This window comes from Acomys russatus, chromosome 14, assembly GCF_903995435.1.
Source record: "Acomys russatus chromosome 14, mAcoRus1.1, whole genome shotgun sequence".
NCBI classification, from domain to species: domain Eukaryota; kingdom Metazoa; phylum Chordata; class Mammalia; order Rodentia; family Muridae; genus Acomys; species Acomys russatus.
In genome coordinates, this window is record NC_067150.1 from 28,664,163 (window position 1) to 28,691,425 (window position 27,263).

A 27,263-nucleotide genomic window follows, 5' to 3' on the forward strand; every position below is an offset into this window, starting at 1 on the left:
GCTGCCCTTTCTCTCTGTCTCTCTCCCTCCCTTTACCCCCCTTTCTTCCTTTTTCTGAGACGGGGTTTCTCTGTGTAGCCCTGGTTGTCCTGGAACTCACACTGTAGGCCGGGCTGACCTCAAACTCAGAGATCTGCCTGCTTCTGCCTCCACCCCGAGTGCTGGGATTAAAAGTGTGCACCACCACCACCTGGCTGAGGCTGCCTTTTCAATGGCATGATACTTCAAAAGCTTCTATCATAAGAAAAGTAGAAAGAACATAAGACCACAATGAAGAGGTTAATCACATATATATATTGATTGAAGAATAGGTAAACAACAAGTCAATACATTTGGGTCAGGTTATCCTAGGATGCTGTGTGCCTTGGCTCTGGCCAGAGTCAGAGACCCATTTCTCTGCATCAGTACTAGGAAGGAGGCCAATCCTGGGCCCCCTGCCAGGATGCCAACTGAACTATTTTGGATAGCAGCATGAGCCTAAGCTACATTCAGTCCGAGGGTCCCACTTCATCACTTTCCATTGGCCTGGGTCCCTGTACCTGTGCTCATCCCATGTCCAGAGACCTTGGGGAAGAGTGGCCTGGCTTAGAAGATGGTGAGGAAAAGGATGTAGCACTGGCATAGTCCTGGGGAAGACTCGGTCAGTGACTATAGCCAAAGTGAGACAAGGTGACACCCGGGCTGGTGAGGCTCAGAGAAGAGCTGTCACATCAGAGGATGTTGTACTCCTGTAACTTCTCTCCTAAGAAGAAGCGGGTGAAGAGGAAGGGGCTCATGTCGATGGTCTTGAATTGGCCCTCTAGTATCATTTCAGCCACAGCTCGGCCGATGCCAGGTGCATGCTGAAGCCCATGACCACTGAAGCCCGTAGCAAAGTACATGTTGACAACTAGTGGGTGGGGGCCCACCACGCCATTCTGGTCAAAAGTGTTGTAGTCATAATAGCCAGCCCAGGCTTTCTGTACCTGCAGGTGCAAAAGATGCGGAGGTTCTTGGCAAAGCCACAGACATGCTCAACTCACACCCTCCTTGGGTTCATCTACTAAAGGGCTCATGGGATGGATCGATCTAACAGATTCCTTAGCAATCCTTAGGTCGAGGGACCAAGACAGGGCAAAGGGACTAAGATGTCCATTTGTCATCCATCCTGTTTGGTACTCAGACCCTAACAGGAACACTCATTCCCTCTTAGTTACCTTCAGAGTCTTAAAAGATGGCACCCTCTGGACCAAATGGGGCCATACTTTGTTCTGAAAGAAATCATGGTCCACTTCCAGATTTGCTGGGTCTGGTTCTTCTTCCTAAGTGAGACGTGAAGGCAAGGTTTATATACTGCTTGGAATATGAGGGCAAACCAAGATCTGATTGCTATGATCAATCCCTTCAGTGGATTCCAATTCTTTCTTTTTTTTTTTTTTCAAGACAGGGTTTCTCTGTATAGCCTTGGCTGTCCTGGACTCACTTTGTAGACCAGGCTGGCCTTGAACTCACAGCGATCTACGTGCCTCTGCCTCCCAAGTGCTGGGATTAAGGATTCCAATTTTAACCCCAATGACAGCATAGCTCTCTTCCTACCAAAATGCTTGCCTCTTTAATGGCATTGTGTCTATGTCTCCTTGCAACTTAATTTACCTCAGTGGGGCTGTAGCCACCTAGGTAGTTGCTGCCCAATCCTTCCCGTCGGAAATAGACTCCATTGATGTCTGCAACCAACGGTGTCTCCAGACCTGGTCCCTGTGGGCAGTGCCATAAGTGCACATACCTGTCATGATCATGGGAGTTATGACATTGCAGGAGTAACACTCACCAACCCTCTGTCCACACCACACACATGCACACACAGACAAATACATCTTAAAGTTTTGTATCATTTCTTTCTCATCCTCAGCTGTCCTGAGGGTACATACCTTTTCCTTGGCTCCACAGGTAGCTTGGTGCCCTGGAGGGTGCCAGGAAGTCCCTTCCCAATTCCAGCCAGCTCTGCAATTTGCCCAGACCAGGCTCCTGCGGCATTGATCACTATAGCACACTCCACCGGCTGATACTCTAGGCTCTTGTCCATTTTCACCTGTAGGCACCAGAGGGTGAGAGGAAGGAGGATGGGACAGGGATATAGAGCACAATGGACCCTGAGAGTTTTGGTTATTTTTTTTTTTTAAGGGTTTTTTGAGACAGGGTTTCTCTGTGTATCCCTGGACTTGTGAACTCACAGTGATCTGCCTGTCTCTGCCTTCCAAGTGCTGGGATTAAAGGTGTACACCACCACGCCCGGCTAACCCTAAGAAGTTTATTTCCTCCTGAGCCTAACTTTATCAGTACTGAGAAGCGGGCAGAAGACCTACATCTGGGCAGATTATCACCTTTCTTGCCCTCCACTGTAGTAAGGAGCACACTGAACGAGGGACTTACGTGGACATTGTGGATCCTACTCATGACCACCTGCTCCCCACTTGGAGTCTCCATTTGGTTAGATGAAGTGATGAAACCTACAGGAAAGAAATTTAAAAAAATAAGCCTTTCAGGAAGGGTTAGTTCAGTGGTAGAGTAGACGGTTAGCATGCATGAGACTCTGAGTTCTATTCCCAGTGTTCTTATCAACAGACACACAGACACACACACACAATGTTTCCATCAACACACATACACACACACACACACACACACACACACACACACACAGAATATGAATGAATGAATGAATGAATGAATGGTGGCTTGAGTGAGAATGGCCCTGTAGGCTCATATATTTGCATGCCTAGTCCCCAGCTGATGGACTGTTTGGGGAGGATTGGGAGGTGTTCGGAGATGTGTCCTTGTTGGATGAGGTGTGCTTCTGGGCATGGGTTTTGAGGTTTCAAAAACCCACCCTAGGCCCAGTGTGTGTGTCTGTGTGTCTGTGTCTGTCTGTCTTTCTCTCTCTGCCTGCTGCCTGTGGATCAGGATATGGCTCTTAGCCACCTCTCCAGCACCATGCCTGTCTGCTTGTCACCATGTTCCCCACCATAATCATGATGGACTAACTGTCTGAAGCAGTAAGCAAGCCCCCAATTAAATTATTTCTTGCATAAGAGTTGCCTTGGTCATGGTGTCTCTTCAAAGCAATATAACAGTAATTAAGAAACAACAGACACACACACACACACACACACACACACACCTTTAGGAAAATGGAGTCACACTGGTTTTTTTTTTTTTTTGAAAAAAGGGTTCTGGCTCTGGAGAAATGGCTCAGAGGTTGAGAGCACTGGCTGCTCTTCCAGAGGTCCTGAGTTCAAGTCCCAGCAACCACATGGTGGCTCACAACCATCTATAATGTGATCTGATGCCGGCTTCTGGCCTGAAGGTGTACATGCAGACAGAGTATTGTATACAAAATAAATAAATAAATAAATAAATCTTAAAAAAGAAAGAAAGAACAATCCCCCCCCTCAAAAGGTTCCATGTATCACAGACTGGCCTCAGACTTGCTATTTGGTGGAACTTCTGATTCTCCTGCCTGAGGCTCCAGAGTTCAGGGATTACAGGCATGTAGCACTGTGCCAAGTTTCTGTGATTCTGGGGATATAACCTAGGGGGACGGGTCTTAGGGCTCCATGCATGCTAGGCCTGGTTTCTCAAGGAAAGAACACAAGAAGGATGAGTGCTTTCCCACAAACACTCAGTTGAAGAAACCAAAATGAACTTGGCTACACAAGAACAGGGCAGTGTAGTGAGGAAAAAGCTGAGCTGCTTCTAGGCCTTCTTCTGGGTTTAAGACTTAAAGAGAGGGAACAAGACTTGGGACTCACGTGTCACCTCTCCTTGGCAGAAAAAGACTCCCATTGACTGGACCTTTCGACGAAGACCAGAGAGCAGAGACCAAGCATCAAACCAACCTTCATCCTCCAACCCTGAATAAGGAAAAAGAAAACTCATGAACCACTGGGAGCCTCCTTTTCTTACTGTATAGTCCACAAAGTTTTTCGGGGCTTTAGAAGGAGGGAAGGTCATCCTGACCAACTGTACTGGAGTCCCATCATGCTGAAGGACTGGGGAAGGCCCTGTTGCTCAGGAGGAAAGCGGTCCTCCTTCAGTGTGGAGCTGGCACACTGAGACTTGCAACCCTCAGAGCTCTTCACTCCCCCTCTGTAGGGAAAGAAAGCCACGTGCTCTGCAGGTGAGCCTCACCATAAGACGCCAGAGCCACTCCTTCCACGTTTATCCAGGGAAACTTGTTCTGCAGTTGCTCAGGAGACATCAGAGAGACTTTGGCTCCTTCCTGCCTAACAGAAACATGTGCGTCTCAGTTAATGTGTTAAGGAGAGTTTTCAGACAGGAGACAAGGACCCCAACTCCAGGCGAGGGAAGTCCAGCTCACTCAAAGCTCTGCTCTGCCTCAAATGACTCCATCTCTCCTGACTGCTCAACGTGAAGGCTCACTTTTCCTTCTCTACACTGTCTCCCTTCAGTACCCTCAAGTCCTTCTTGCCCCAACCTACTCCACCTCCATTCACAACACGGTGGGGAGCCACGTTCCACTGACTCCTGAAAAACACTTTCTTCTCTGCTGCCTAGTACAACCCTATCTCTCAGATTGATTGTCTTCTCTGGAGCACTTACTGGCTAGGAAATGAAAGTGTCAAGAAACACTCCTATGACCCAGTGTCTAGTGTAAACTGAGTCACAATGCCAGCTTTACTAGGTCTTCTTGCCATAGTTTCCCCACATATAAAATGGGATGCTCTGATTAAATGAGTTGTCATCTTCGAACATTTATCTGATGTACCTAGTGAGATTTATAGCACAGTGGAAGACAGCCTGCGCATAACGGATCACAAAGATGCCCAAATGCAGGCCTCGGACTTTTTCAAACCTACACGCAACCTGCTGCCTCCTTTTATAGATGGGTCACATCAAGTATCTGCATTCCTTTTCTGTGGCTGCTTTTGCACTATAGTGGCAGAGCAGACAGAATGTAACAGAGACAAAAGGACAAGTAAAACCCAATATTTGAATAGACCCATCTTTCTGATAATATGTGCTACTGAAGAGGAGATTCCTGTGACATCACCTTCAGCTTCCCTATTCTTAACTTGGTACAGGGGCTCACTAAGTATGTGAAGCCAAGAAGCAGCTTAGGGCAGTGCTGGGCACCTACCTTTGCATTTTCACATTGTTTTCCAAGGTGGCAGCATCCTTTTCTGAAGCTAGCAAGAGGCAGCCTGAGGGGTTGAACTGGAGGTCGACAGGAGGAGCATCCACCACACCCAAGTACTCCTGTGTGCAAAGAGAAGCTGTTTTCTAAAGAGGCTGACATAAAGGGGGAGCCTCCCTGGCCTTCTCACTACAGCTCCCAGGGTCAGTGGCCCAGATCAGGACCAACCCTTCTCTAGGCACCAACATTGGAAGACAGTCAAGGATCCCAATGGTTTGTTGGCTCTGACAAACTACTTCTTGTTCCCCTTGCAAGCTAGGCTCCTGTTCTTTAAGATAAAGAAGGGGCCTCCACCCCAGCCCTTCAAATCTTACTGTACATACATTTATGTTCCGTAGAAAGTTGATTGAAAAGCGGGAGAGTTGGACATTCTCAGGCACAGAAAATTGTTGCCAAATCCCACCCACAGAATGCCCTGTGGAGGAAGCTCGTGAATACTGTGGAAAAAACAAAACACACACACACAAAAAAAAAAACAACTGAGGTAGACTGTCATGATGTCATTCATAATGGAATCCTGCAATGCAAACTAGCAGTTATACATCTAAACTTAAAAGGGAATCCGTTTTCAAGGAAGGCTGGGTAAACTTGTATGCAAGTCAACCCACAGCTCAAAGCTAAACATAGTGTTTTAAATCATCCATGGAAGATGCACTGAGCAGAGGTCAGTTGTCTTTATAGGGTTGGCCATATTGGAAACCCACGGGTAGGAAGTTAACCTTTGACAGCTAATTTATAAAAACCGGAAGGATGTAATGAAGATAGACATGAGATTTGCACCTAACTGCCAACAGCAAACAAGAACAACAAAGAACTCATAAACAGTTGAGCCTAAAAGAAGACAGCGGCAGCTGTTTGCACTAATAAGTAGCGTGAACACAAGCTGTCTTGGACGGACCTTCAGACATGGAAGTACAATCGCTGTAGAATCTGCTTTTATAAGGAAAAGTCTAGGCAAATGTGCTGAAGCACACCTGTAATCCCAACACTTGGGAGGCTGAGACAGGAAGATGTTGAGTTCAAGGCCAGCCTCAGCTATATAGTTTAAGACCCTGCTACCAAAGAGATTTAAACAACACTGACAAAGCCTCATTCCCCAACCCCCCAACCAAACAATGTTATTGCCAAGGGTCTTCTTTGAGGGAGGAAGAATCTGAGACTATTTCTCAAGCTCCAGAGTCCAAAGCACAGTCCCCGCCCTTCAGAATTCTACAGGCTGTGTCCTCAGTAAGACCACCCTACTACTCCCTGACCTCACCGTGTGGTCCTGTTCCACCACCAGCACCCGAATGGCACCTCGTCTACTCTCCAGCTTCTTCAGCCAGAAGGCCACCGACAGGCCAAGGATCCCACCTCCTACGATGACCACATCTGCCTGTTCTGGGGGCAGGTGGCTGGTGTCATAAAGCACCTCCCACTTCTTTCCAGGCAGGATAGACTCAATCTTCTTCTTAAACTCAGACACCTTTGCATCCCAGTCTGCAGGACACAGTTACAGTTAGCTGGACTTATGTTTCCTTTCCGCATGGTGTGAGCTTGGAGGATGGGCACGGGGAAAAGGTGAGCTGAAGGGACACTTGGGGTTGGCACCTCTCCCATGCCATCCTCCCTCATAAGATCAGCTCACACGCGGCCGTACCGTGGTAACCGTGGTAACTTTGCTGTTTGGTCTTTGCCCCCATCAGGCCCCACTATCATGTATCTTCTGAAGCACTGAAAGAGTCAACTTCCTAAAAATGACACTTTCTATTTCTTGACAAGCTAGATGACTTACATTTACCTCCCGCGGACCTCTCTCCCTCCTGAGCCCCATTCTCGAATATTCAGCTGCACAGTTACCTCCACTCAGGTATCCCAGGCCCAAGGAATCCCTAGAATACTCCACACTGCACAGCCTTCTAAAGCCGGCACCTCCTTAATATTAATTACCACCAGCAAGCATCCATTTATATGGAATTGTCCGCTGAGAAAGTGCCTCCTTAAGATTCATACACCTGCCTTGGCTCTTTTAACGTCTGGCAGGAAAGCCTACCCCTTTCCCTAGCTAACTCCCTGTCCTGCCAGAATGAGGCAGGGTGTCGAATCTTGAAGGTCACACATATGGAGGTTTTGGGCATCCCAGAACCACTTTATATACTCTTTGCTGCCTTCAGCTTTACCCAGAGTAAAGCCTCCTCTGCGTGTGCGTAACCCCCGGTTTGGGAGGCCTGGGCCCAAGCCAAGACGCAGGACTCTGCGAAACATGGCCTTAAAGAGCCCGGTTTCTTGCAGCTTGGTGTCCCCAGGAGGCCGAAGCTGTCTCTCTAGTCATCGCTCCGCGACACAGTGAATTGACGTGAGCACCGATGAGGCAGCAAGGCCCCACCCATCCACGCTATAGGTAGCTAGCGCCCTTGGAGCCTCGCCCATCTATGCTATTGGTTAGCTTTGAGTTTACGTCAGTCCTGCGCGCCGGGGACCGGGAGGGGGAGGGACCCCGGCGGCTAGTAGCGGAAGTGCGGCTGAGCCGGTTTCCGGGGGCTGCTGGTGTGACGTGTCCCGCGCTTGGCGCAGCAGGAAGCGGCGGCGGACGCGGCCCGAGTTCCCGGCGCCGTCCTCCCTCGTCCCCAAGTCTTCTCCCTCTCCCATCATGCTCGACTTCTTCACCATCTTCTCGAAGGGCGGGCTTGTGCTCTGGTGTTTTCAGGGCGTGAGCGACTCGTGCACCGGGCCAGTGAATGCGTTGATTCGTTCCGTACTGCTGCAGGTAGCACCCCCCGCGGGGAAGAACTCCGGGCTGTCCCTTAGACCCAGTCTGTAGACCCCCTTCCATTAATCACCCCGCGCCTTCCGCCCTGCCCTCCTCATACTGGCCGCTTACCGGCCACCCAGACTCAACTTCCTTGCTTGGCATCATAGTATCCCGAAACTTTGCGACGCCCCTAACACCTCCGGTATCTGGGGGCTCTAGCCGTATTCTGGCGTCGTATGGGACTTCATCCTTCCCTCCACTCCTCCGGGCCAGCCTGGTTTTCTGCCGTTTTGAGGCAGGGTGACACTGTGGATGAGAGCACGCCTTTTAGGAACAGTAAAGGATCCACAGCTGCTAGAAGATCTGATCGTTTACCCTCTGCCTCCCACGTGTCACTCTTCTCTCCCAGATTTACCCCTTCACCTAATTGGTGTCTTCTCCCCCCCCCCCCCCCCCCCGCCCCCGCCCCCGGACTGGGATGCTAGAGAGAAATGTCTCAGTACTCCCTCGCTGAGGCCAGGATAATATCTGGTTCTTTTCCGAACATAGTCCAAAGTCTGATTTTTGCTGCGGATAGCCTGAATGCTGTAACACTCTTGTTCCAGGAACGGGGAGGTAACAACTCTTTCACTCATGAGGCCCTCACACTCAAGTATAAACTGGACAACCAGTTTGAGCTGGTGTTTGTGGTAAGTGGGGGGTATGTTAGAAAGACAAGTTATGTTCTCAACAGAATCCCTAGTGATGAACGCAATTAATTGTACTGTGTATGTGATGAAGTAGTAGGGGAAAAAAAAAAAATCAGGAATGTGAAGGGGAGAAAGAAAGCATTTTCTGGGCAAGGTGGAAAGCGTGGTTCCCTCTCGGGACAGGAAAACTTATCTCTGGAGGCCTGAGTTGAGTTGGCCTCCTTCCATTCTGGGCTGACATGTAAGGAGATCTGCTGGCCCTGTTTCCTTCCATAAACAGGTTGGCTTTCAGAAGATCCTCACACTGACCTACGTAGACAAATTGATAGATGATGTGCACCGGCTGTTTCGGGATAAATACCGCACCGAGATACAGCAGCAAAGTGCTTTAAGTCTATTGAATGGCACTTTCGATTTCCAAAATGACTTTCTGCGGCTCCTTCGGTAAGAGGCTTACCCTTCTCAAAATAATGTTTTCTGGTTTGCTGAGTTGCCCTACCTGCAGGTGGCTCAACAGTATTAACATATCGATTCAAAGCTGTCAACATTTGTAGCTCTGGTTTTCCTTTTGATATGTGGGACCTTTTTCTGAAGTCAGATTTGTTTCCAATTGTGTGGGTACAAAGACCAACTATTCTCTGTTCTCTTTAGTGAGGCGGAGGAGAGCAGTAAGATCCGTGCTCCCACTACTATGAAGAAATTTGAAGATTCTGAAAAAGCTAAGAAACCTGTGAAGTCCATGATTGAAACACGGGGGGAAAAGACCAAGGAAAAAGCAAAAAACAACAAAAAAAAGGGGGCCAAAAAGGAAGGTGTGTTTGACCTAACTGAACACGCTAGGGCATGAAAGGTGTTGCGATGGTGCTCCTTCTGTCATAGCTTGCCTCCGTTAACTTGAATGCTTACCACCACCCTGCCATCCTCTTGTGGTCTCCAAGGTGTTTGGTCTAAGTTTGGTCCAAGCCATTATCTGGGTGGTTGGTGTGTGTGTGTGTGTGTGTGTGTGTGTGTGTGTGTGTGTGTGTGTGTGTGTTTTCCCTCCAGTCTCCAGTGAGATTTCTTTTAACAGGTTCGGATGGCCCTTTGGCTACCAGCAAAACAACCCCTGCAGAAAAGTCAGGTCTCCCAGTGGGACCTGAGAATGGAGAACTTTCCAAAGAGGAGCTGATACGCAGAAAGAGAGAGGAGTTCATTCAGAAGCATGGGAAGGGTCTGGACAAATCCAGGTGAACAGTGTCCTGTCTCTGGTGACTGTTAGCCAGCTGCGTTAGAGGCCAGGGAATTCTTTTCTCACATCCTTTCCTGCTTTTCTATATCACCTTTTCTCTTGTGATCTTTTGCAGCAAATCTACAAAGTCAGATATTCCAAAGGAGAAGGGCAAAAAAGCACCGCGGGTGTGGGAACTAGGTGGCTGTGCTAACAAGGAAGTCTTGGATTACAGTACTCCCACCACCAATGGAACCCCAGAGGCAGCTCTGTCTGAAGACATCAACTTGGTAAGAAGCGTAAAGATCAGCGTGGAGGTCACTGTTGACCAGAAATTGGGAGGGAAACAAGAGTTGGAGGGTATACCTGGATTTGAGAGAGGAGTGAACTATATTTAGAATTTCTCCAAGGTCTCAGACAACATTGCCTGGGTACATCCAGGCTTGTCCCCTCAGCTGTTACTACTCCTGATCCCATCTCCTTCCTTTGCTCATGTCTTCCAGATTCGAGGAACGGGGCCTGGGGGGCAACTTCAAGATCTGGATTGCAGCAGCTCAGATGATGAAGGGGCCACTCAAAGCACCAAACCTAGGTAGCAATATTTCAGGTGGGAGGTGGAGACGATGGCTGCAGAATTGATGAGCCATACCTCCTGCCTGCTGGCCTTACATGTGTTTGTGACCTTCTGTGCTTGTAGTGCTACCAAGGGAGCTCTGGGTGGCATGTTCGGGATGCTGAAGGGCCTTGTGGGTTCCAAGAGCTTGAGTCGCGAAGACATGGAATCTGTGCTAGACAAGATGCGTGACCATCTCATTGGTGAGTCTGGAGGACTGGGCTGACCATATGACCATGAGTAATAGAACCACTTTCTAAGCTGTACTTTTGAGAACCCGTCGTTGTTAATGCAGAACCCAAAACTGTCCGTCTCTTCTCAGCTAAGAATGTGGCTGCAGACATTGCTGTCCAGCTCTGTGAATCTGTTGCCAACAAGTTGGAAGGAAAAGTGATGGGGACATTTAGCAGTAAGTATCTCCACAAGACAGTGCACACGCCTTTCACAGGTGATCCAGTCAGGCGGCTTGGTTATGTGCCTTTTGGCAAATAATCTTGATTTCTAAACCTCTATAATAGAACAGACTTTAGGACCTAAAAGGACAGTTAAGCAAACTAATAAAGTACTGGAATAGTATGATCTGAGTCCCGGGGAAGAAACCACGAAACCTAGCATGGTCTTAATTCCATTCGATCGTAAAGATGTTGGGTATCAAGTATGTTTGACTTTCTGACTGAATTCCCAACTCCCTTTTAAGCGGTAACTTCCACAGTCAAGCAAGCGCTACAGGAGTCTCTGGTGCAGATCCTGCAGCCACAGCGTCGTGTAGACATGCTCCGAGATATCATGGATGCCCAACGTCGCCAGCGCCCTTATGTTGTCACCTTCTGTGGTGTTAATGGAGTGGGGAAATCTACTAATCTTGCCAAGGTTAGCTCAGTTCCCCGGCTTGCTTCTACTTTTTCCACTCTGTGTTTTGGAATCATGCTTCATTATGATGATTTTCTTTTTTGCAGATTTCCTTCTGGCTTTTGGAGAATGGCTTCAGTGTCCTCATTGCTGCCTGTGATACATTTCGGGCTGGGGCTGTTGAGCAGCTTCGTACACACACCCGGCGCTTGACTGCCCTCCATCCCCCTGAGAAGCATGGTGGCCGTACGATGGTGCAGTTGTTTGAAAAAGGCTATGGCAAGGATGCTGCCGGCATTGCCATGGAAGCCATTGCCTTTGGTACAGTGTATGGGGAACAAAGGGGCTTGTGTTATTTTCCTTGTATTCCCTGGGAATTTGCACAGATTTAGGCTACTATAAACTTACCACATGGTCCCCAGAGAAGTCAGGGAAAGTTACTTATTTGGGTGATGCTATTGGGTGGTAATGTGTATAAATGAAAGAAAAAAGCTAGTGTATCCTAACCACCAACCTGAATATGGTCACCTTTACCCCACTTCTGTCCTTTCTCTGAATGGTTTTGGTGGTGGCCAAGAATAGGAAAGATTTTTCCTTATGTTACCTTGTAACCAAATCCAGACTTTGGATAAGTAAACAGGATAGGCTTTTCAAATAGGCAGACTTGGACATATCAGGCAGCTGGCAGTGAGCATGAGTGACAGTTGAGTGTCTTCACATAGCCAGAGTCCAAAAGAAATCTTCAAAAGTTGGCAGGGAGTATCAGTGACAGTTGTGTGCTTGGATTTGACTGTGTTTTTCTCTCCAGCACGTAACCAAGGCTTTGATGTTGTGCTGGTGGACACAGCTGGCCGCATGCAAGACAATGCCCCCTTGATGACTGCCCTGGCCAAACTCATTACTGTCAATACACCTGACTTGGTGCTGTTTGTTGGGGAGGCCTTAGTAGGCAATGAAGCCGTGGATCAGCTGGTGAGGGTTTGGAACTAGTTCCCTCCACAACTTAAACTCGGGCAAATTAGATGAGTTCTTATGTTACCATTTCCCTTTTTAGGTCAAGTTCAACAGAGCCTTGGCTGACCATTCTATGGCTCAAACACCTCGGCTCATTGATGGAATTGTTCTTACCAAATTTGACACCATTGATGACAAGGTAAAAATAGATGACGCTGGAGAATGGGACTGGAAGGAGGAATGTACTTTATAAGGATGCTGAGGCATCCAGTCAAACAGTGCTTGAGTTGATTGGCCATCTTCTCTCTCTTCAGGTGGGAGCTGCTATTTCTATGACATACATTACAAGCAAACCCATCGTCTTTGTGGGAACTGGCCAGACCTACTGTGACCTACGCAGTCTCAACGCCAAGGCTGTGGTGGCTGCCCTCATGAAGGCTTAATGTGGCTTTTGCCTAATACCAAATCGCCGCTTGCCCCAAGCCCCTATTCCTATATCAAGAATGTGCTTTAGAGTATGTGAGCAACTTGTCTTCAGTGTGGTACAAAGGCAGAGTGAGGGGAGCTTTGGAGACTTACAGCTCATTCTAACCCTACTCCTTTGTTCAGCCCTACCTCCTCCTTTCTGCAAGGAGGGCCTAATCATGTTACAATCACTGCCCGATGACCCCCCCTGTTCCTACTCAGGCAGCCCCCTCACTCTGCCTACAGACTCCGCAACATAGCTTTGAGCAACGGTTGGGAAACCCAACACCTGGAGTATTGCTAACTAGTGTGATCATAGAGCCATCTGAGATAAGGAGCAGTTTGAGGTCCCAGCTCTATTGGGTTACTTCCAGAGTCAGCTCTGGGTCTTAGTGGCACCTCTCTCTAGAATACACAGCTTTCAGGTCCCTGGTGCCAGGATGACAGCCACCTCACTGTGGCAGTGATGGTGGCCTGTTCTTAATTGCTGCTAATTCTAAATCTGGTGATGAACTTTACACCTGATTATTGCCCCAAAGCATCAGCTGGACCTTGTTACAAATGAATGAAAGGTGAGTACCGGCTTCTCTCAGAGACAAAGGGAGCTGAGTTGCCTTCTAACTTGTCCCTGCTCCCAGAATCCAGATGTAAGCTTTGCATGTTTACCTTCCTGGAAGAAAACCAGTTGTCAGAGGGGTTATCGTTGTCCCAGTGCCCACCCCACCCCTGAGCAGGTCCTGGCTTTTCCTCATCCTCTTCTACAGTGCCTGGTAGACAAGTGCTACGTTGAAGAACACAAACCTCTTGTTAAGACTTGTCTTGTAGTTTGGTGTTCCAGATGTGCTACGAGTGCAATAAGGTGAAGGCTGTCTGCCCAGAGAAATACATAATTTATATGAGAAAATAAATTTCATAAAGAAATTGCCTCTTAGGTTTATATTATTTTATATAGGATTTAAAACTAAAATGCTAACACATACTAGCTGTGTAGTTCTTGGATTTCTTTCTGGCAAGAAGGGCATGAGAAGAACTAATGGTGATCTAAGGGATTGGGCAAGTCCCTGACCTGAGAAAGATCACCCAACTAACACAAAGATAGAAGAATGCAAGTTTCAGGTTTGACAGTAACTCTTGAAAGTAGAGCCAGAGCCCTGGCAAGTAAACGAACAAGCTTTTAATACAGCTCAGTTGTGTAAAATACTGTACACTGTAAAAGATCTAGAAAACTAGAGCTTCAAGTCATGTTTTAAAAAAAGCGATAAGCTCAATTGAAAAACCAAGTAGAGTACAAAACTGCAGCAAGAGCCCACTGACTCCATGACTTCTTGCTTCCCAAGTCCTGCAGAGCTGCAGCCGTAGCCACGAGGCATCACATTGGTCTGCTATGTAGACAAGCATGTCCAGCCTTGGGGTAGGTAGGGGCTGCATTGGGTCCTGAAGTAGACCAGGCAGCAAAGTATCAAACAGCCAGCATGAAGGGAAGGTGCAACAGTGCCACCCCTATTCTACCCCAAGCTTCAACTTGGGGGTATTGGTCCTTCCTGGGAGTTGTGCTGGGTTCCTGTAAGTTTGCTTGTTACACACATCCAGGAAGGCCCCACAGCGTGGTCTAACGGTGATTGCTCCAGCTTGCTCAAGTGCTACAGCCTATGGAAAAACAAAAGGAAGGCAATGAGTTTCATAAAGCGAATCTACACATCTATACCTGCAGGTACTTAAGTCACTTAGTCCTAAGTTTTCAGAAAGCAGATTCAGAGAATCTCTAAATGGGAGAAGCAAATTACGATTCTCTACAATCTGAGTTTTAGGAGATTTTTCTTTTGATTGATAGAATAGGAAGTAGCGTACCTCTTATTTCACCATGTGCTGCAGATGAGCCATTTAGCTGGCCTTCTCTTGCCATCCCTGCTAAAAACAACATTGGTATAGATATTAGGTGAAGAAGCGGAAACTTTTTTTTAAAAACATTTTAATGTGCATGTGGTAAAGTCAGGATATCTTTTTAACATTGGTTCTCTCCACTATGTGGGTAGAACTCAGGTCGCCACACTTGGCAGCAAATGCCTTTACCCACAGCCACTAGGAAAGCTAAAACTATTAATGGCAGAAATGAGAACTAAGGGAAGCTAAGAGCACAGTGTATAACTAAAGACATCTAGGAATGACTCAAGGTGAGGTAAAGAAGCCTTCAGACTGTCCTTTTAAACAGAAGCAGTAGGTTCTTTGTTACAAACTGAATCACCAGACGGGTGCTGGGAGTAGAACCCAGACCCTCTGGAGCAGTCAGCACTTTTACCCAGTGAACTGTCCCTCCAGCCTCCAAACCATTTTATGTAGACAAAACATGGCTGCTTACTCTATTCCCAACGAGTACACATGCAAAGCTAATTTGGACTAAAAATTTTGTGCCTTAGTTTTACTAGCTGTATCTCATGAAGTCAATATACATGTACCAATAAATACAAAGCAAGGCGTGGCGATGCATGTCTATAAACTCATGTCTTAGAGCGAGGACGAAGGATCACGAGTTCAAGGCCAGTCTGGGCCACACAGCTATTTTCAGGCAAATATAGAGCATAGAGTAAAACCCCTATGTTTTTGTCTGTCTTTGCTTTTTTAAAAGGTGCACAAGACTAAGCTTTGCTTAAAACTGGAAAAAATGCATTGGTTAAAGTTATACTAACACAGTTTCTGGTATAGTAATGCTTTACACTTTTCTAGTCCCCTTGATGACTTCTTGGCAGCATGTATAGACTGAGACTTAAAGCATAATTGGTGGAAGATGGGCTTGACTCCTCAAAATGAAGTAAAACTGCTCTGCTAGACTGTAAGTTACCTGACAGGCCATTCCAATAGAGAGCCCCAAGCCCATATGGAAAACCCTTGATTTAAAAATGAATGGAAGAAGAAGGAGGAGAAGGAGAAGGAGAAGGAGAAGAAGAAGAAGAAGAAGAAGAAGAAGAAGAAGAAGAACAAGAAGAACAAGAAGAAGAACAAGAAAAAGCTGCTACTTTTTTTGTTTTTGTTTTTCCCAAGACAGGGTTTCTCCATGTAGACCATGCTGGCCTTGAACTCACAGATCCTCCTGCCTCTGCTTCCCGAGCGCTGAGATGAAAGGGAGAATGGTTTCTTGACTGGCAAGTGTGGAAAGTCATTCTAGAGGGCCTGACAGCTAGTAACTGTCTGTCCCCACACAGCACTCAGGACAGTAACTTAAAAGTGAGTTCAACATAAGGCACTGTTGTCCAGATTTTATTTTACTATAGCTTCTTTTCCTGGTAGAGGATCTCAGTATAGACCAAATCAGCTGTGTATAGCTTGAGTGTGTGTCTCTAGTTTAAAGTGATCAGAGAACATAGAAGAGAAAAAAAAAAAAAAAAAAAAAATCAACCCAGTCAATGTTGGAAACATCAGGCTAAAGGTCTGTTAAACTGAGGGACACCAGATCATTCCATGAAAGAGACAAGTGTGGTGTTGTTTTTCTAAATGTTTTCTATGCCTTTGGAGAAAAGGAGGAGGAGTACATGAAACCTTCAGTGTTCAGTTACAACGACAGCATTTTATTTATCATGTACACAGTGTTCTGCCTGCATGTGTGCCTGCACACCAGAAGAGGGCACCAGATCTCATAGATGATTAAGAGCCACCATGTGGTTTCTGGGAAATTGAACTCAGGACCTCTGGAAGAACAACATCTTAACCTCTGAGCCATCTCTCCAGCCCCTAGAATGACAGCATTTTAAATAACAGACAAGTCTCTTATGTGTAGCCCAGCACTCTCAACAAACCTGCTTCAAGCCTCCCAAGTGCTGGGATTACGGGGACAAGCCACCATGTTTAGTACACTGATTGCTTTTTAAAAATCTTAATCTGTCAAAGCACTGCCGTGACAGAACTCAAGAAATTTTTGCTACATTAGAATTCTACTTGGAGTCATCTGATTCAGAAAATAAATCTTGGAATGACTAGATTTAGGGACATTACATACTAGGTTACTTGTATTAATAATAAAAATATCTATTAAGAAGTTTGAAGCTGGGCTGGAGAGATGACTCAGTAGTTAAGAGGGCTGGCTTATCTTCCAGAGGTCCTGGGTTCAAACCCAACACACACATGGCAGTGTACAGCTGTCTGTACCTCCAGTTCCAGGACTTCTGACACCCCAACACACACATACACCAGTGACTATAATTTTTAAAAAGTTTGAAGCAGAATAGGCAAAGTGGCTATATATTTATAATCACTATACTTGTGAAGTTGAGACAAAAGGATTCAAAGTTTGAGGCCAACCTAGATTACATAGTGAGTCCCTAGAATTGAGAAAAACACCCCCAAACAAACCAACAAACCCAGGTTCTTAACAACAGTCTGTAACAAATAAGAAAATTTCTTTAAATTTGGGTAAATTGTATTGGAGAGTCAGAATAACCAAACAGTGACCTTATTTCCTCCTTAATTCCCCAGTTTTTTGTGGGTTTTTGTTTGTTTGTTTGTTTTGTTTTGTTTTTTGGTTAGTGTTTTGCCCCCCAGCCCCTGCCCGCCCCCAAGCTGGAGGCTTGATATATTGCCGGGGCTGGCTTTGACCTTTTGACCTGCTGAGATTATAGATATGTACCACCATAATTGTTCACACATCTTTAGTTGTATGTGCCAGCACATTTCTTTAGGAAAAGTTTCTTACAGGATAAATTTTATTAGTAGAATTTCTGAAACAAGGTTTCGAAGTTTTTTATATATACATGAAAAACGTTTCCTCATCAACTTATTAGTCAAGGTTAATGGTCATCTGTCTCCATTTTGAAATCTGAATTTTAATTGCATCTCACTTGAACTAAGCATCTTCAATAGTGTTTTTTTTTAAGATTGTGCATGTGTGTGTGTGTGCATGTATGCTCATGGAGGCCAGAAGAGGACTATGACCTGTAGCTGGAGTTACAGGAAGATGTGAGCCTCCTGATTGGGTGCTGGAACTGACCTTGCTGCTTTGGAAGAATAGCAAGTGCTTTTAACAACAAGCCATCTCTCCAGTACCTCAGATTTTTTTACTATGTGGGGGGGGGGGGCATGAATGTGCCACAGCACATGCAGCCATCCAAGGACCACTTTTAGGAGTAGGTTCCTTTTCACAGTAGGTTAAAAGACTGAATACGGGTAGTAGGGCTTAAGGTGCAACAGCTTTTCCCGGCTGAGAAAAGCTGGCCTGAAGATAAAAATCTTTACACGTTTTTCTTTCCTGATTATCAAAATGGCACTTTTGTATGGCCTGAAGAATTGACACTTTCTCCGCGTCCCAAACTGGTCAGACACTGCTCATTACCCACCGTGGTAGTGATTTTATTCATCACAAACAAAAAAAAAAGGGTTGTTGCTATGACTTTCTCTTACCTGATCTACCTCTTGTAGAGATCTCACATGTCAGTCGCTTGAAATATTCTGGGAGATCAGCATAATCATTTCCATAGGAAATGACCTTAATCCCCTTGTCCAGCATGTTTTCTCGAAGCTTCTTGAATTCATCTACATCGCCTCTCCGAACCAGCATGAAATGTTCTAGGTCAGATTTATGCTTGACAGCCTCTAGGAACAGGGCCTGGAAAGTGGTGTCATCCACCGTCCAGCCACAACCCAGGAAAAGAAACGACTTGTTTTCATAGAGCTTCTGAATCTCTCTCTTCAAGGAAAAGAAAACAGCATGTTAATGACACAGAAGACAGACACACGATATGGCTGAAGCAAAAAGGCAATAGTTCCTAACTGCCACATTTAGCAGACTAGTGAGTCACTGATCAAGACTTAAGAGAGAAAGATACTACACGAAAGTTTGATTTCCTAGTTATTACTACTGTGTGATACTTGGTCGAAGATCGTACTCTTCTGAAGGTCTTCTTTCGTTCCATTTGAAGCAAAGTATTTTATGTGGATGATGTGTGCCCAAGAGTGTGCATGCATGCGGAAATCAGAGGACGCCTATGAAGTCATCTCTCTCCTTCCCACCTTTACTTCCAGGGACTGAAGTCAGACTGCAAAGCTTGCACAAGCGCCTAAACCACTGATCCATCATCGTTGGTTCTTCTGGAGGGCCTTTTGTTTGTTTGTTTTTATTTTGTTTTTCCATACAGGGTTTCTCAGTAGCCTTGGCTGTCCTAGACTCAGAGATCCACTTGCCTCTGCCACCCAAGTGTGGGGATTAAAGGCGTGTGCCACCACCGCCTGGCCTTTTGTAGGGTCTTAAAACAGTTTTATCCCATTCACACTAGTCTTGCAGGTTTAATTTTTTATATTTATGTTCTTGGGCAATTAGACAATCAGTATCTTTTCTATTTTCTGGAAAAATGTTGCCAATTTAAACTTTTTATTTTTGAGTATGTAAGTGTATACGTATGCTGTATGTAATATACGGAGGCCAAAAGTTGATGGTGGGAGTTTGTCCATTACTCTCTACTTTATATATTGAGGTAGGTCTCTTATTTGAACCCTAACTTGTAGATTCACCAAATACAGGTAAATACCCACCCTATGATCTGATACTTGAAATAAAGTTTCTTCATTCCCTAGGATGGCATACACATCCAAGAGCTAAGAGACAAAGGAGTAAGGTCTGACTTTCTAGTTGTTTTGAAAAGTAAATGTTCCCCTCTTAATACTTAGAATATGCTTTAAAATGTTTTGGAGAGCGACTTGCAGAGCCCAGCTAGAGCAGTACTACTTACCATAACTTCAGTGTTCCTGAGCACATTCTGATATCCAGCTGGGTGGAGGACAATGCCACTAGGATTGGTATAGACCCCATGGATATGTAACACACTTAGCTTCCGCTTCTCCTGAGCCCACTCCAGGACCTGCACAACACATACACAGCTCGACCAGGATGGCAAGGTGAGCACCTGCTTCAAAGTCACAGTGTGTAAGAGGCTGCCTGAGCTTCACAGCCTCACAGGACAAGAATTTGAAAACCTGATGTGCCCAAGTGCCTATGTTATGACTCAGGAATGATGACAGCAAATCTAGTGACTTCTTTCTCAAAGTCATCATCAGAAATTAGAATTTGTCACCATTTGCAGAATAATAAGGAAAGTTTCTACTTGTGATAGTCCAAGTCCTGGTACAATTCTGCCACCATGCCTACCCTTCCCCACCCCGCCCCATTTATTCCTCTGTATCTCCTCTCCCACAGCCACCAGCTCTCTCTATTGAAGCCCTGGCTCTCCTGGAACTCTAGACCAGGCTGGCCTCAAACTCAAGAGCTCCACCTGCCTCTGCCTCCTGAGTGCTGGGAGGAAAGGTGTGCACCACTATGCCCACTTGTTTTCATTCTTTTTTGGTCATTATTTAGCCCAGGCTGGCCTACAACTTTAAATCTCACCTGGGATTACAGGACTGCACCACCACACCTGGCACAATTCCTAATCTGTAGCATTCCGGCTACTGCCTTGGCAGACAGGCCTGTGGCACTGGGGGAATCATTATTCCATTCAGATCACTCAGATGGGTGTAACTAAGCTGACAAAGGCTGGTTCCAAGGAAACAACAATGACAACTACAGAATCACAGAGCAGGGCAAATGAACTTAAAGGAGTTCTCTCTTCATCAATATCTTTCAAATTTGGGGTGTGTGTGTGTTTGGGAAGGGTGTACCATGGTGCACATGTAGAGGCCAGAGGACAACTTGCAAAAGTCAGATCTCTCCCTCTACCAGTCCTGGGGACTGAACTGAGGTCATTGGGTTTGGTGTTAAGTGTCCACCAAACCATCTCACAGCTCACCTCCATTTTTATTTTTAAAAATTTGAGATAAGATTTCCCTCTTCTTTGTCTTACTGGCTTGGAAGTCCTCAAGTTTGCTTACATAGCTGACCTGTAAGCCCAGGGACTCTGTACTTGTGAGGCAAGCAGTTTACTAAACGAGTCAATGCTCCAGTCCTTCAAACAACTAATCCTACCCTATGGTCAGGCAAAACGGTCAGTACTCATAAGGACAAAAATCTTTGTATTTATTGCATACTGATTTTACCTCAAGAAACAACCAAGCCCAAAAGTGCAAAGAGAAAAAACCAGCTTCCTTTCTCACTGTTACTATTTTTTTCCCCCCGAAACAGGGTTTCTCTGTGTAGCCTACTCTCTTTGTAGACTAGGTTGGCCTCAAACTCACAATGATTCACCTGCCTCTGCCTCCCGAGTGCTGGGATTAAAGGTGTGCACTACCACACCCAGCTCACTGTTACTGTTTTAACTAGAAATAACCCCATAGGTTCACTGTTAAAATGCTGCTCCCCAACTCATGATGCTATTGAGAGGTGGGGCCTTGCCAGTAAAAATAGACACTAGGGGAGAGATTTATGAAGGTTATAATCTGGTCCTAACTCAGGTCCACTTTCCAGCTCTCTGTTCGGCCATGATGTCAACAGCCTCACCAAATGCTCCCACCACCATGAAAGGGAGTCTCTCCACTGTACTCTTCTTACTGTGAGGCCCCAAACTCTCTGAAACAGTGAGCTCAAGTAAGCCTTTCCTATTTTAAGTTGTTTCTGTTGGGTATTTTGGTCACAGCAATGCGAAGAGTAACTAAAACATCTCTGCCACATAAGCACTAACATCCTGAGCAGAAGGCAGCTTTTCTGAGGAAGATACTACCCACTACCCCAAAGAGAAGACTCAGGGTTAACATTTCACCTTTTTCTCATCAGTAAGGTCAAGGGATTCGAGCTGTTTTCCCTGGTCAGCTGCATATAGTTCTAGGAGATTATCAAAATTTGTAGTTAATACTAGGGCTCCATTTTCCATCAGATGGAGAACAGACTGAAGGAGTTGTTTTCCAGAATCTTCCATCTTTGACTCCAGGTCATCAAATACTTCATATAAACAGTCTTTGAAAAATGTGGACCGAACATTACTGGTACGCTGCAGGTGTGGGGGATTTGAAAGACAAAAAACAATTCAAAGTGTTTTGTTAACTTGTTTTAGTTGCAGAATTACAAATATTGAATACCTTAAAATTAAAACATCATTACTGTCATTGTAGTAGGGAAAATAGGATGGTACATGCCAAACACAATGCCTAGCAAACAGTAAACAAGCAATACTACCACATATGATACAAATGAGCACAAGTCTTTTAAATAGAGACATTTTAAAACTGGAGAAACGGTCTTGCTGTGGCCTCTTGGCTGTCCTAGAATTCACTGTGTAGGCCAAGCTGGCCTCACTCTCTCAATGATCTTCCTGTCTCTGCCTCCTAAGTGCTGGGATTATATGTGATAACATGTCCAGTTTCTAAACTGTCATTTTATAGAAGGAAGGAAATGGACAAGACTAAGAGATCAGGACTAATGAGTGAGGATAGAAAGCAAAGTGCCAGCTACCCTCAAATTAGGCCTCTGGTAAGAAGGCAACACTCAGTGCAGTATTATTCCTCTCCTTCATTTTTTAAGAGGGTCTGCTAGTTGAGGTTGGTTTTTTGTTTGTTTGTTTGTTTTTGGCAACCTACACAAACTAGACTGGGAAGACTGACCTAAATTGAGCAAAGCCTCAATCAGATTGCCTATGGCAAGTCTATAGGGCATTTTCTTGATTAATGACTGAAAATGGGAAGGCCCTGCCCATAGGGGGTGGAGGTAGAAGAGCAGTAATACCCTGGGGCAGGTGGTTCTGGGTAGTATAGAAAGCAGGCTGGGGCAAAATGTCCACAACTTTAATCCCAGCACTCGGGTGGTAGATGGAGGAGAATCTCTATGGACTGAAGGCCAGACTGGTGTTCTAAGGTCCAAGACTACATTGACAGACTGTCTAAAAACAAACAAAACAAAACAAAAGCCAATCCACCCAGGCATGGTGGCACACATGTAATCCCAGCACTCAGGGAAGAAGAGGCAGGCAGATCTCTCAGTGCCAGGCCAGCCTGGTCTACATAGTGAGCCAGGACATCCAAGGCTACACAGAGAAACCCTGTCTCAAAAAACCAGACCCAAAACACACACAAATCTAAAACCAAATAACCAAAAAACAAAATACATAAATGAAGGAAGGCAAGGCAGGCAGAGACCGGCTGATGAAGCTGTGAGGAGCAAAGCAGTAAGCAGCACTCCTCCACTCCTCTGCTTCAGTTCCATCCCTGACTTACTTTCCTCCCTGTGTTACTTTTAGTTAGTGTTTTAAGCACAACAATAGAAAACCTAACTAAGACCGAGGGAAAATAGGGAACATGTGGGAAGAACATGCAGCCCATGCTAGCTTTGAACTCATTACACGACTGACTGACACTGGTCTCAAACTAGCCTCAGCCCCCCGTGTGCTAGTTAAAGGTATGCACTGCCACATCCCATTTGGCAACTCTCTTTCTAAGTCTGGATACTTGGCTGCTTACAGGGTTAAGAAACACTTAATGCTTCCTTGTGCTGTTTTCCCCTGATCTTATCCAGCATTTTGTTTATAGGCTTGCTATAACAAACATGTGCTATGTGACAAAATTATGAATGGATTTAAAATAAATTTTACCATTAAAAACTTACATTTTGCTTTTGTTTGTGCTGGGGATGGAACCCAGAGCCTTGGACATGTACTGCTGGGTTATATCCATAGCTATCAATTATTAGAATTACTAAAGTCAGGGACTGGAGAGACGGCTCCATGGTTAAGCTTATGTACAATTCTTGCAGAGGATGCAAGTTTGGTTCCCAGTTCCCAGGCTAGGTGGCTCACAGCTGCCTGTAGCTCTCGTGCCAAACAATTTGGCACCTTCTTCTGGACTCTACAGGCACTTGCACCCACATATACCCAACAAAAAAATAAAATTAACTGGGCTAGAGTGACAGCTAAGTGGCTAAGAGTATTTGCTACTCTTTCAGAGGGCCTGAGTTCAGTTCCCAGAAGCCACATCAGGTGACTCGCAACTACCTATAACTCTAGCTCTAGCGGATCTAACGACCCCTTCTGGCCTCTGCTGACACCAGGTCCACATGTGGTACACATAAAATAAAAATAAAACAATAAAGAATAGAAAAGAAAAAAGAGAACTAGGTGGGTGTAGTGGTACACACTTTCAATCCCAGAACTCAAGAGGCAGAGACAGGCAGATCTTTGTGAGTTTGAAGGCAGAATGGTCTACTTGGTGAGTTCTAGGATAGCCAGGGCAATAATAAATTCTAACCACTAATCAATTTGAAATAAACTATTTAGCATATGGGTTTAATTACCTTCCCAGCTTCATTCAGGGTATATGTAAATAAGATTTGTGCTTCATAATAATGGCACATTTACAGGTGGTCCTGTACAACTGTATCATCTCAGTGATGTCACAGTAATCTTGACTTGTATAAGTGCACCCTGTAAGTTTGCACAGTAGCAAAAAGGCCTAGTAATGTGTTTCTCAAAATGCATACCATTGCTAAGCAATGAATACATCTCTAAGGATTAAGGAAATAATGCCCACTTCAGGTGAGAAGTTGGTTTTATAACCAAGAACATAGTGACCCCTGGGACAAAAGAAATTTGAAGTAAGAAAGAAACTAGGTGAAATGTTTTAACAAACATCTTATCCCTAGGCTATTCTTTTTTTTTTTTTTTTTTTTTTTTTAAGTTTTTTGAGACAGGGTTTCTCTGTGTAGCCTTGGCTGTCCTGGACTCACTTTGTAGACCAGGCTGGCCTCGAACTCACAGTGATCGCCTGCCCCTGCTTCCCAAGTGCTGGGATTAAAGGTGTGCCCCACCACACCCAGCTCCCTAGGCTATTCTTGATGTTATTCAATTAGATCTGCTCAGAGGAAGAATTGCTATGCTGTCCAAGTTGCCACTGAACTCTGAGACTCAAATGATCTTCCTCTCTCAGCATCCAGATAAGCTAGGGCGGCTGGTGCAAACCAGCATGCTTGGTTCCCATGCAAGCTATGAGTTACTGCATATAGCTACCAGGGAGTAAATTTCAAGCTCCCTGGAATAGACAGGTCCTTCTAGGTTCTCTCAAAGCAGCCCCCTATACCTTCCAGGTTTCTTTGTCTATCAAGCATGAAATGCTTAAGTTTCCATGGACTCTTGTAAGCAGATACAGACACACATTTCAGTGTTCCTTTCTCAATGTGTCACACCACACTGTCTTATAAAATAACCATTTTTTTTGGTCATACTTATCAAATAAGTGCTATTTCCAGTGAAAACATTAGAACACAGTTAAAATTATGCATAGCCCTGCTAGAAACAAGCCACATTACCTGGGCTCTGTCCATTATAGGTATATGATGCTCTACTGCACAGCAGAGGGCTCTTACTGGGCCCTGCTGTCAGCAGCTGCAAGGATTCTTTCCTAGTGTGTAAACGGATGGAGTGGTCTATAACTTACATGGCTAAGAATGCAGGTCACGGTCTTCAATGTTTATCTAGTTTCATTACACAATCACATAATTATATCACACTAATGGCACACAGGCAGTCATCAACAGAAGATGCTAATACAACTTAATTAGAAGGCTAACCTGATCAAAAACAGTGAAGAGGGGGCTGGAGAGATAGCTCAGTTATTAAGAGCATTTGCTACTCTCCAAGAGGATGCAGGTGAGGTTTCCAGCATCCAAATGGTAGCTCATAATCATCTCAAACTCCAGTTCCAAGGGATCTGATGCCCTCTTCTGGCCTCCAAGGGCTCCAGGCACACACAAAGTGCACATACATAAGTGCCAGCAAAACTCATAATATATAAAATTTTAAAAAAATCTACCCCCTATCAAGACAGTGATGAGTATGAACTATAGTTACTCAGCTCACTACATACAACAGTCAACCACTACTAAATGCCAGTATCACGTTTATTATTAAGGAAACATAATGCTCCCTGACTTTATAAATTTACACATCTGTTAACCTAACATGCAGCAGCCATTCCCTTTCTTGGACGGAATCCTGCTGATATAACTGCAACCAGATAAAATGACATATATAAGCCTATCAATGCTTTGTTAGCTCCAGGAACAACAGACTATGTATCCATACATGAAAGATTGGTATAGCCCAGGACCATATCCTATCATTTGGATCTTGAATTTACACCACCAAATCCCAAAGTATTAAAGACATGAAAACAAAAGTTGTGCCATTAAGAAAATTGTGGAACCAATTGAGAAGTCCTTCTGTCTTTGGGGGCATATCCTAGAAGGTGACTCTGGGGACCTGGCCTTTCCATTAGCCTTTTTTATCTATGGCTTATAATGTATTTTTGTTATATCACATGCCCCTGTCATGAGGTACTGCCTAACCACAAGCAAAAAGCAATGGGGCTAACTAGCTCTAGAGTGGAACCTCCTCCGACCCCTCTTCTTTTTAGAGGCCAATTAGGTGTTTTGCTCTAGTGACGACACTGATTTAAACACTGTATACAAGAGAATAGTATGGAAAGAGCTCCACAATATACTACTAGGTAAAGCAAACTAGGATAGTATGTATTTTTGTTTTTTGTTTTTTCTTTTTGACTTAGAAGGTGGCAACAGTGAGGGTAAGATAGATACATTTCTGCTTACATCTGCAAAGCTGGAGGGTTACATAACAATATGTGACTGATGACTTAGGGCAGAAAGGAGATGAGACAAATATACCAACAGGAACAAGATATCTTAGTAGATATAAACAGCTACACATCCCTCTGATTTTTGCAGTGTGCACACCAATACTTACTCCAAAAAGCAGAATTATGTTTCAAATTTAATAAAGACAGTGACTGCATAGTAAGAAGCTATTTGTTGTGCTCTGTAACTCCATCTTGTACTTGACCCATGCATATACACAACCATACACACTATATTCCCATACCAGCTTGCTTTCTATGAGCACACGTACAAGAGCCTAGGTAGCCCATGAGTTAGTTAGTCATGGGTGAAGAACATGAGTTGTTTTTGTTGTTACTTTGGTTTTTTTCTATGAAAAGACTAAAACTTGGAAATTTCTTGAGTCACTTGCTTTAGCTACATATCTTTCAGTCCCAGTTCTGTGAGTTATCAAATCTTGTACTGCAATATTAAAAAGACTGGGGATTTATGTTGTGTGTTCTCCTTTGAGATGTGGCCTCACTTACCTAGGCCAGGGTAGCATTGAATGTGTGATCCTCTAGTCTGTCAAATGCTGGGATTCCCGGTATGAACCAACACACTGGGCTTGGAAAGATGCTTTTGTCATTGTGTTGATTTCCTCAGATTTGAAATCAAAGTTTTCGTCTTAGAGCAGGCAACCGCAGAACTAAAGTTCCTGCCAGCGGCCTCTCTAAGCTAAGACAAAGGAATGAAAACATCAACAGGGAGTGCACCAGTCAAAAGGAAATGTCAGACTCCCACTAAGCCTCTAAGAATTCTCCTCTTCTCTTAAACCAGTGCAGTAAATCCCATGCTATTTCACTTTCTTACCCTGTAATTCATCTTTCTAGATGCACATAGAGTAAAAGCAAACCCAAGTGCTCCTGACCCGTCTCCTTCACGGCCATTGACATTTCCACTGCATTTACTTTTAGCACAAGTTTCATTCTTTCAAGTAAAATTGATGTTTGATGAAAAAGGTTGTCCCTCCAGCTCCGATCCAGTCACCTAAGCATTG

General features: G+C 45.0%; 3 protein-coding genes across 5 annotated transcripts in view; 1 reads left to right on the plus strand and 2 right to left on the minus strand.

Annotated features, from left to right (window-relative positions):
- Positions 1-261: 261 nt before the first annotated feature.
- On the minus strand, positions 262-7,503 carry Foxred1 (FAD dependent oxidoreductase domain containing 1). Of its 2 annotated transcripts, none has more exons than XM_051156151.1 (11): positions 7,354-7,503; positions 6,453-6,673; positions 5,518-5,631; positions 5,138-5,256; positions 4,168-4,262; positions 3,789-3,890; positions 2,410-2,486; positions 1,908-2,068; positions 1,633-1,762; positions 1,197-1,301; positions 262-965 (listed from the first exon to the last, which is right to left on the minus strand). In XM_051156151.1, exons 1-11 carry the CDS (start codon positions 7,436-7,438, stop codon positions 711-713), a joined length of 1,464 nt encoding a protein of 487 aa, XP_051012108.1. In that variant the 5' UTR covers positions 7,439-7,503; the 3' UTR covers positions 262-710. The 2 variants fall into 2 exon arrangements, with proteins under 2 accessions (XP_051012108.1, XP_051012109.1); XM_051156152.1 differs by having other exon boundaries at positions 7,332-7,495.
- A 199-nt stretch (positions 7,504-7,702) lies between these two features.
- Positions 7,703-12,911, plus strand: Srpra (SRP receptor subunit alpha). The gene is made up of 14 exons (XM_051156150.1): positions 7,703-7,940; positions 8,531-8,614; positions 8,895-9,058; positions 9,266-9,426; positions 9,684-9,840; positions 9,958-10,111; positions 10,325-10,413; positions 10,519-10,637; positions 10,757-10,843; positions 11,132-11,304; positions 11,391-11,604; positions 12,092-12,255; positions 12,338-12,436; positions 12,552-12,911. Exons 1-14 carry the CDS (start codon positions 7,824-7,826, stop codon positions 12,678-12,680), a joined length of 1,911 nt encoding a protein of 636 aa, XP_051012107.1. The 5' UTR covers positions 7,703-7,823; the 3' UTR covers positions 12,681-12,911.
- Positions 12,912-13,861: 950 nt separating this feature from the next.
- The window catches only part of Fam118b (family with sequence similarity 118 member B), a 46,657-nt gene continuing 33,255 nt past the window's right edge, over positions 13,862-27,263 (minus strand). The window contains exons 4-8 of one of the 2 annotated variants that reach the window (XM_051156154.1): positions 21,372-21,599; positions 19,413-19,541; positions 18,088-18,373; positions 14,551-14,607; positions 13,862-14,349 (exon numbers count right to left, since the gene is read on the minus strand). In XM_051156154.1, coding sequence (XP_051012111.1) covers positions 14,336-14,349; positions 14,551-14,607; positions 18,088-18,373; positions 19,413-19,541; positions 21,372-21,599 — 714 coding nt within the window. In that variant the 3' untranslated portion in view covers positions 13,862-14,335. Of the gene's footprint in view, positions 14,350-14,550; positions 14,611-18,087; positions 18,374-19,412; positions 19,542-21,371; positions 21,600-27,263 lie in introns of both variants that reach the window. The other variant, XM_051156153.1, reaches the window with a different exon arrangement.

Bases quoted from the DNA above. Each gene is read 5' to 3' on its own strand.
- Foxred1 (XM_051156151.1), bottom strand. From the start codon at position 7,438: ATGTTTCGCAGAGTCCTGCGTCTTGGCTTGGGCCCAGGCCTCCCAAAC. The intron at 6,674-7,353 runs GTAAAGCTGAAG...TGTGTCCTGCAG, and splicing joins CAGAGGAGGCTTTACTCTGG to ACTGGGATGCAAAGGTGTCT. The intron at 2,487-3,788 runs GTGAGTCCCAAG...TCTTTCCTGTAG, and splicing joins CTGCCAAGGAGAGGTGACAC to GTTTCATCACTTCATCTAAC.
- Srpra (XM_051156150.1), top strand. From the start codon at position 7,824: ATGCTCGACTTCTTCACCATCTTCTCGAAGGGCGGGCTTGTGCTCTGG. The intron at 11,605-12,091 runs GTACAGTGTATG...TTTTCTCTCCAG, and splicing joins CATGGAAGCCATTGCCTTTG to CACGTAACCAAGGCTTTGAT. The intron at 12,437-12,551 runs GTAAAAATAGAT...CTCTCTCTTCAG, and splicing joins TTGACACCATTGATGACAAG to GTGGGAGCTGCTATTTCTAT.